The 9,377-nt window shown below is 28.5% G+C and overlaps 1 protein-coding gene across 3 annotated transcripts; it reads right to left on the minus strand.

Annotated features, from left to right (window-relative positions):
• Positions 1 to 2,325: 2,325 nt before the first annotated feature.
• On the minus strand, positions 2,326 to 9,307 carry LOC100748936 (transcription factor SPT20 homolog). 3 transcript variants are annotated; one of them, XM_024368347.2, is made up of 22 exons: positions 9,007 to 9,306; positions 7,896 to 8,006; positions 7,612 to 7,803; positions 7,379 to 7,497; positions 7,023 to 7,272; positions 6,659 to 6,871; positions 6,359 to 6,537; positions 6,068 to 6,277; positions 5,806 to 5,965; positions 5,648 to 5,722; positions 5,512 to 5,530; positions 5,198 to 5,424; positions 4,952 to 5,111; positions 4,663 to 4,868; positions 4,446 to 4,593; positions 4,148 to 4,341; positions 3,937 to 4,074; positions 3,755 to 3,851; positions 3,508 to 3,584; positions 3,239 to 3,422; positions 2,859 to 3,025; positions 2,326 to 2,712 (listed from the first exon to the last, which is right to left on the minus strand). In XM_024368347.2, the coding sequence occupies exons 2-22, from the start codon at positions 7,941 to 7,943 to the stop codon at positions 2,557 to 2,559; spliced, it is 3,219 nt and encodes a 1,072-aa protein (XP_024224115.1). In that variant the 5' UTR covers positions 7,944 to 8,006; positions 9,007 to 9,306; the 3' UTR covers positions 2,326 to 2,556. The 3 variants fall into 3 exon arrangements, with proteins under 3 accessions (XP_024224115.1, XP_012242307.1, XP_003490385.1); XM_012386884.3 differs by having other exon boundaries at positions 2,859 to 3,022; positions 5,198 to 5,530; positions 9,007 to 9,307; XM_003490337.4 differs by having other exon boundaries at positions 5,198 to 5,530.
• Positions 9,308 to 9,377: the final 70 nt, after the last annotated feature.

Here is a 9,377-nt window from a genome sequence, read left to right on the forward strand (position 1 = left end):
TTCAATGGGAGAATGAATAGTGTCCGATACATAAATTTAATCAAAGAACAAATAAATAATCCTGCAGAACGCATTTCTGGACCTGATTACATCTTTCAACAAGATAATGCATCTGTACACACATCAAGATTAGTCCAATCATATTTTAATGAAAATAATATATCTATTTTGCCGTGGCCTGCACGCTCCCCGGACCTTAATATTATTGAAAATTGTAGGACAGAACTTGTTCACGGCATATACGCGAATGGAAAGCAGTATCAACAAGTACAAAAATTAAAAAATGCAATTATACGCAAATGGGATACGTTAAGTCAAAATTATATCCAGAAACTATATAAATCGATACCAAATCTTATAATAGAAGTAATGGAAAATAAAGGGGGATGTACCCATTATTAAATAAATATATATGTTTGATAAGTAATTATTGTTAGTTACAGTTTATGTTGATTATTATTTTCTTATTGTACATGTGTTATCATTTCGTTCTTAAAATAAAACAATTCTTTTTGTTACACACTAAATCTCATAATATTTTTAATTATTTTCAACGAACCGCATATTCTGAGCTCATAATGTTTTGATATTATATGTTACAGACGAAAAATTTTACATGCATCATTAAGAAATTGAAGATAGCACACCTGGGTTATCTTTTTGACAAGGAGTGTAAGCATGAGAGCTGAGTAAATTATTTTCCCCATTTTTTCTCCTTTTCTAATTCTATTATACTTCTTAGTAAAAATATTTATGTAGATATTTTCCAACACAGAGCAGTGCCAAATTATTTGTGCAGTTCCTATTTGCAATAAATACTTAAACAAATAATGAAATTAATTATTTAAATTAGAATAAGAAAACAAATTTTGTTATTGCATACAGCTGGAACTGAATGCCAACTAATATACAAAATTTTTATACCGTTTGTTATTGACGTAATCACTGTTGAGGATATTTAATTATGGTTAAAGAATGACATTTTTGTATCATATACTGAACTAAATATCATTACGTAATAAGTGACTTATAGCAATAATTATAAAAAGCACAAGTTATACATTTAATTACATATTAAATTATATTATTATTAAAAAAAATTGCTGTGTTTATAGGTATATGTACTGTACCATATGTTTGACGTATGTATTAATTTAGTATAGGTATAAGAACATCCAAGATTATTATCATGTAACTTATATGTAAATGTTATATATGTATTAATTTTTATATGTTTAAAAAGTGATACTGTATATTACTTAATCTATCTAAATTGTACATAAAAAATGTTTTGTGGTGTTAAAAACTGTATATAGTTACATAATTGAAATTTATTTATTTTTTTCGGCTTTATTATTCGACTTACATATTTGTAACTTCCACTCGATCCCATACATAAGTTATGTAATTTTATTTTAAGATTAATTACTTATTTGGATGAAAGATTTGTTGTATTTTAACTTATTACTTTATTTCTGGATATCTTCTCGAGTACTCTCGTATGAAACTAACGGTTCACAAATTTTGTTGCAATTGTTAAGAATATAAATAACACTTCATGCTTATTTTGAACTATGAAAAATTATTTTGAAAGTTGTTTCAGTATCTGTAATTATAAATAATACTGAAAATAGCTATCTTCAAGAGTTTATATATTAAATTATGACATGTTAATATATATATAATTAATAAAATAAAAACATTAAGACAAAACTTAATTTACTTTATGTTTATGATTATTGACGAATTAATATTATGAACTTGGGATAAATTAGAATTCAGGTGGATTCGGACAAGATCTCAGAATCTTGAGAAATACGAAAATATCGGAATTCCACTCAAATTTTGATGATTCATCTCGAATCCCAAGTTGATTCCCTAGTCTCGAGACAATCCCACACATTTTTAATAATTCTAATGTGTACATATGAACTAACATAAAACCCGATGCAGCAAATGACTTTATCCGCGCGATATCGCTGCGATCATATATCTTTATTTGTTTTCCCAGTTAACAACAACGAAAACAGACATATGATCAGAGTGATATACTGCGGACAAAGTCGCTCGTCTGCACTAGTTCTAAATGTGTAGCTAGCAGCGACCGATTTTTTACAAAAAGTGTATATCATAAAATATTTTTATTTGAAATAAATAACAATAATATAAAGATGGGTCGAGGTCAATAAAAAATGGAATATTTATTATATTTTTTAATATAAAACAAATCATATTGTATGTATAAGTTATATATACAATAATTGAAACCATCCTCAAAGTAATATTTTGAGGCAGAAATTTTTCTTTCGTTTTTTGTAGAAATAATTTATTGCACATGTGCACAAATATGTATTATGCTGATTTTTATAAAATATGTCTTTACTGTTAAACATTGATCGTTCATGAATAAAAATTGTATAATTTACAATTATAATTGCATGCATAATTAAAATTTTCAAATGTCATATTAACTTAATATATAAAAACCTCATTACATTTCTTATAGGCAGGCTCCAATTATTTCAGTGTGATGAAATATTAATTATTTGAACATGTTCAGGCTGGATCTTCCCCAGGGCCAGATGTAGAATTTCTCTGTGGCTCAATTTGAGTCCTGTTTTGCGAATTGCTAGTTGCAACCGCTACTTTATGTTGTGTAGTTAAACACTGTAACTGTTGGAGCTGTACAGGTTTAACAAGAGTTCTCTGTAACTACAGAATAAACAATCTTTGAATTGTACTTATAATTTTAAATAAATTCAAAAGTATATATATTCTTTTATATTACATCATCTTTTATAATATGTAATTTTCTTCTCTTAACTAAAAATTTATACTAATAATGCAAAAATACATACTTGTTGTTGTGATAATGTTGCCACTCCAAGACTTTGAGTTTGCTGACTGCACTGCCCTGTAGAAGCTCTAGCATGCAAGGATTTTGTCAATAATGTTTGTTTATTTGCAGGTACTACTTGGGAAGAAGATGTCGTCTGGGACGCCATAAGCACTGGTTTCGTTGCTGCTATAAAACATGACACTATCCTTATTTGTTGAAAAAAATTTAATATAATGTCCTAAACATGAATAAATTAAGCAGCTTATATAAAAATATTTATACATATTAATGTATAATAGAAATTGTAAAATAATATGGAAACAATAGAATTTGTTGTTACTGTCTATAATCTATTTTTAAATAACAATATATTGTGACATGGTATCTATGGTAACTTACCCATTATAGGAGTTAACACCTGTTTATTACCAGACAGTATTAACTGACTGGCTGTCACTGTTTTAGCCACAGTTACTAATTGATTTGATAAAACAGTTGATTTAACTTGATTTGGTTGTACTTGACGCGCTATATGATTAACTCGTGGCCTTTGAGATCCGACAAGTTGAATTGCCTGTCCACCCTAAGAAGTAATCTTTATCTCATTTTGGGACTTTAATAAATTATTATGTACATATTATATAACACAATATATAATTTATAAATACCTGTGCAAGGGTAACAGAATTACTATTACGTATGTTTTGTTGTGATAATCCTTTGACTGCTGAAGGTATTATTTGGGCTACAACATTTATTGTATAATAAAATACAGATTATTTCGTATATCATAATTATTCAGTTTATATAGGCATAAAACATTTACTTATCTTTGTTAGTCAAACATTAATATATTAAATAAAGTAATTTAATATGAAGATTAGAATCAGTGCATCAAAAAGAAAAAATTCTTACCAATTGGTAACGACAAATGAGTATTGGCAGGATTAGTTATTACTACTGTTGGTGTACTTCCAGCAATAGCTGTTGTAACAACTGTAGTAGCTACCATCTAGAAATATAAATCAATATTTCAGAAAAATTTAAGTGTTAAACTAACCGAAATGAGCAGACGCGTGAAATATAAAAAAACTAACACTAGAAACTGTGGTGCAAGTATTAGTTGCAGATGATATAGGCAGAGAAACAATAACTCCTGTAGGTGTAACGGAACCCGTCGTTGCTGACACATTTAGCGACATCGTAATGGGTTGTGATAGTCCAGGAAATGATACCTGTTGTATAATGAATAGTACAGTAGTATTTCATCTTCTACGCCATATGTTGAAATAAGCAGCTCTCCACAACCTGAACATTTTGAAGACCATTGATGGAATTCGACAGACTAGTAAGATTTACACCCTGCAGGTTTACATTGGTTGATGGTGGAGTACTCATTGGCGTTGCAGATTGATTATTCTGACTGGAAGAAGCAGTTAACCGCTCAAGGAGAGAAGAACCAGAATTAATTCCTGGTATTGGATTATCTGCAGATGGCGTCCCTATAATACATAATTTTAATTATGTTCACCTTAAATAAGACAGAATAGAAATAATAGAAAAAATACACACTAATTGTATCTTGTGTGTATCTTCAAATATTTACCTGCTAACAAAGCTGAAAGTCCTGACATTGATAATCCAAGTGTTGAATTAGGATCTTGCACACGAGCTAATTTCACAGCTGTTGCTTTGACTGGTTGCTGCTTACAACTTAATTGTCCTGTTAAAGTTGAACTTAAACTCACCCTTACCTAAAAATATATTTCTTACAATTTCATAATATTGTTAAAAACGTATAAGTACGAGCTTAATTGACTTACTTGACCAGTTGTATTAGGGACATTAATGACATTTCCATGACTAAGAACTCTAGATGGGATGGAAGCATTCAAAGAGATCCTTCGTGGCTGGACTTTCTGTTGCGTCAAATTGGCAGGACTGCTATTTAACAAACTAAGGATCGCAGCATTATTTGACTTGTTTGTAGTCTGTGCATTACTATTCATAGCAGCAGCTGCTGCATTTGCTGAAAGAATGTTTAATAAAATACTTTTATTTTTAGCATTTCTTTTATTTTGTATTACAGTTTATATCAACATCATAACAAACCTGCAGCTTGCTGTTGAAATTGTTGAGCAGAATTCATGAGAGATGTTACAAGTGCTGTTATCGCGGGATTAGTAGAATGTTTTTTAAATGGTATTTCATTTTGGCTCTGATTAACGGTTTCCGTAACACAATTTTGTGTTCCAGCTTGCAATTGAGCTTGCTATAAGTAGAGAAATATGTAAAGTTGTCCGAACATCAAAATATAATGTTACACATAATTCATATAAATTCATGTATAACTCCTACCAAAACTGGAACATTTGTAGATGTAGCATTATTAATATTACTGTTTAATTTCTGCTGAAAAACTAAAATTCCAGATCCATTACAGGAATTGCCATCAGCAACCGACATAGTAGAGTTATCAATCTGTACAGATGTGGAGGCATTTGATCCACCATTAGTTAAAGGTTGCCCTGGACTCATTGACGTAGTCTCAGTCTGAGCAATAACTTGCGGAATATTTGTTGCATCTACGCATGTCAAGTTATTAGCAGAAGTAGTGGCTTCTGTCATAGATTTCATTGAAGCTACTTGACCAGCTAGAGTATTTAACTGACCTTGAGCTCTTGATAAGATCTGAAATAATTATTATTAAATATTAGTTTAGTTCAGAACAGTCTTATTAAGATTTATTACGTTTATTAAAAGTATAATAATTTTATTCAAATATTTAGCAAGAAATATTTAATTTACCTGCTGCGCGACATGTTGAGATTGAGCTTGTTGTAAATGCTGAGCAACTAATTGCGCTGCTTTTGCTTGCTGCGCCTAAAACAAGTTTATTAATCAAAAAGTATTTATTTGAAAATTCATACAATAAGAAAAAAATTTCACTTTTGTAGTATACATACTTGTTGATGTGCTCGTTGCATACCGGGTGTACATGTTACGCGAGGGACCTGTCCTGGTACAACATGTTTTATTCTAACGTTCTTTCTACCCTCTTCCGTAAATATTTCCGTAAACTGTTGAATGTAATGATTTGCCAGAACTCTTGTACCTAATGTAAATCTATAAAAAATTCCAAATATTTATTTGTCCAATCAATTTTTATAACTTCAATAAAATATAAAATTCTATTTGATAAAAAGAGAATGATGAGCAAATACTCGCCGGCATGCAGATCCGTTTTTCTCTCCTTCACGATGATTCTTATCCATATAAAGCTCTCCCAGGTACTCAGAATTAGAAGGTCTTTGTAGAATTGAGAGCTTTATGTGATCTATTTCACCTTGACTTCCTCCCGTTTCTAATATATATTCTTCTATAACATGTGGCAAACAGTCTTTTGTTTCTCGCGGGCGTTCGTATGCTTTTGCAAATCTATCATACATGAAGCATAAATTTGTATTAATACATATAGTGACGTTTGATAAATAATAGTAACTTTTTACTGAAATGTACCTTAAAACATCAATAGGTGTATTTGGTGGAAGTAGAGGAGGATTTGTAAGAGAAGGCGGTGGACAGGCAGTGGTTGTAGCTACTCCTCTCTTTGCTCTTAATTTTTGCATTAAATCTTGTATTGTTAATCCCTCTGGTTGTGCTAATTGTTCCAATTTTCTCTTACGATTAACTGTAACCTATAAAAAAACAAGGTAAAATATTTCAAATATTAGAATTAAGCATGATATAATATATTTAAAAGCACAAGCAAACTAAATAGAAATCACAGTTGCATTCTAGTCCATTACAATTAATTACCTGTGAAAACTTTTTGGCTTGTCGCATAAGTTGGTGATCAGTAAGCAAAGATTTAGATTGCCTTAATCGTGTTGTAGCTATGCTAGGAATAGGATTTGGATCAAGACAAAGAGGTCCTTGGGTAGCTGCAACTAAATGTGATTCTAACATTAATCGTTCTTCATGACTCCAATCACCATCACTAGTTAAGGTTGATACATCTGAGAGTACACTCTAAAAGATATTAAGACATTATGCTGATTAATTTAAATTCATTAGATAAAACTTAATTATTATTTTATTTATTATCTTATTTTGTCACTTATATTAGTATTTCTCAAATTTCATTTCTAGTGAAAAACTAGTATTTTTTTTTATTTCTCACTTGTGTTGTAGGCTTAAGAAGCACATGGTGAACTTCAGCTTTAGTATGAGGAAATGCTTTTCGATAATCTCGAACTTCAGCTATTATACAACCATCATAAAATAAATGAGAATGATTAGTTTCTAGTTGCTCAGCCAACATTGCAGGCAATTGACCATTATCTATACATGAAAGCAATTCACCCTGTTCGTAACCCATCAGTTGTGTTTCAGCTAATATTGAATTTTTATCATACTGATTTCCCTTATCACTATTAAATTAAAATTACTTATTAATCTACTATTATTAATTTAGTTTCCAAATATATTGTAAATAAATATTAACATATACTTAATAGAAAAGTATAATATATTTACCTATTTCTTACAGCTAGTGAGTATCCTTTATTACCAGCATAGAGATTTACGATTAATGTATATAGACCTTCTCTTTGCACCAATCTTCCCAAAAGGTCACATTCATTTTCTAGATTATTCTACATAAATAAAAATATTATTATTAAACTAGTTTATTAATCTATATTAAATTTTTTGGAACATATTTAATATTAAGAATATTAAAAATATTATTTCTATAGAAGTATACATACCAACACAGAGTCAGGAGTTGCATGAGGAACTTTAGTAAGTTCTTCAAAATATAATCTAGTCAACTTAGATTGAATGCTGTGTTTAGAATGATTCTGTTCTTTTTTTTGAATAGATGATTTATCACAAGCTGAACTTATAGAATTTTGTCCTTGAACATTTTTCCAACATTTGGATACCTGATTTATCATATCCTGCATATAAAATGTAAATATTTAAAATTAAAAAATCTACTTGAATTAATTAGAAACTTATAATAAATTAGAAAATAATAATAAAATATTACCTGAGCCTGCCGACACGCATCTTCTAAGCTACAGGCTGTATCAATCATTTTAATTTTTGATTGCTAAAACCATTTAATGTCATATCTGATATAATAATGAATTTTCACAATCTAAAATAATTTCATAAAATATTAATATCATAGTTTTTATGACACAAAATTTGTATTATATTAATTTAATAAACATTTATGCCATTATGTTTAAGTAAATAAAATACTTTACTATAAGATATTTTTTATAATTTTTAAAATTTTACAACATTTTTAAGATTATTACATTCTAGAAAATGTGTTTAATATAAGACATAAATTGCTAATATTATGATATGATATTAGTTATATATATAATCATATATAATATAGTGCGATTAGTATAATCTATGATAGAAAGAAAAAGAAAGAGAAAGGAATAGAGAAAGTATTTTTTATTCATCTAAATAGGTTATCCTTAATATAGTTTAATTATCAATAACTAAATTCATATATATATATAAAAATATAAAAATTTGTGTAATAAACTTTCGTTGCTAACATTTGTATCACATTTATAAATAAAATTAATTTAAAGTTATATATCAAAACATTACATAAAGCTATATTCAATATAATACAATAATATGATATTAAGTAGATAAAATATACAAAAAGATATATATATATAGTACAAAATAAAAAATTATAACGTTGGAAAAGGTTTTAGTTAAGTATAATAATTTGATAAAGAGTAAGAACATAATTTGTTATGAATTGTAAAAAATACTAATGTGGAATATTTTACAAATGCATTTTTTATTACATTTGTTTATCGATGAGGCTATTATGTTTCTTATCTCACCTTTTGAACATTATAACAAGTATTTCAAACATAATAGTAAATTAATGCAATCAGAGAGTATCAAAAGGTAAAAAATAAGATCAATAAATAAGATTTATCGAAACAAAGGGTTATGTACAAGTTACAAATAAATATGAGAGAATATGTTTTAATCATAGCGTGAATTCACCGAATGTCAAAACAAGCACGCTACATGAGAGGTTATGTAAATGTTTATGAATTAATACAAATTACATTTAAATCTTTCGAATAAAACATAAACAATAGGTTATTTACCTCTAATGGATCCACAAAGTAATCTAATAGTAAACATTGGACACAGGATGTGACTCAAGTTAATTTTCTTATCATAACCTCACACGAATTGGTAAATAATACACAAGTTTACAGATAACGAAAATTTTTGTCAACGAGTTCTTATAATCAATAAAAATTATTTAGTGTCAAATAAATAGTATTTACAAGTAAGAAACGTCATTTTAGAGGACACAATGTAACCTATTATACAAACACCACACAATCATAGACTGGAAAATTGACCACATTTCTCTCTAGTGAGTTACTCAATTTATAGTTCGCAAGCTCGACTAGCATTCGAACAACTAAGGACGAATTTAGTGTTTCATGTCGAACACTGATCTCGAATT

Source organism: Bombus impatiens, unplaced genomic scaffold, assembly GCF_000188095.3.
Source record: "Bombus impatiens unplaced genomic scaffold, BIMP_2.2 scf_0418, whole genome shotgun sequence".
NCBI lineage: Eukaryota > Metazoa > Arthropoda > Insecta > Hymenoptera > Apidae > Bombus > Bombus impatiens.

What these genes read in the sequence shown, in the direction of transcription:
- LOC100748936 (XM_003490337.4), bottom strand. Translation starts at nt 7,943, where the DNA reads ATGATTGATACAGCCTGTAGCTTAGAAGATGCGTGTCGGCAGGCTCAG. An exon ending in GGTGTTAACTCCTATAATGG is followed by an intron (nt 3,026 to 3,238) that starts GTAAGTTACCAT and finishes CATGTTTTATAG; the next exon opens with CAGCAACGAAACCAGTGCTT. An exon ending in CAACATTATCACAACAACAA is followed by an intron (nt 2,713 to 2,858) that starts GTATGTATTTTT and finishes TTTATTCTGTAG; the next exon opens with TTACAGAGAACTCTTGTTAA.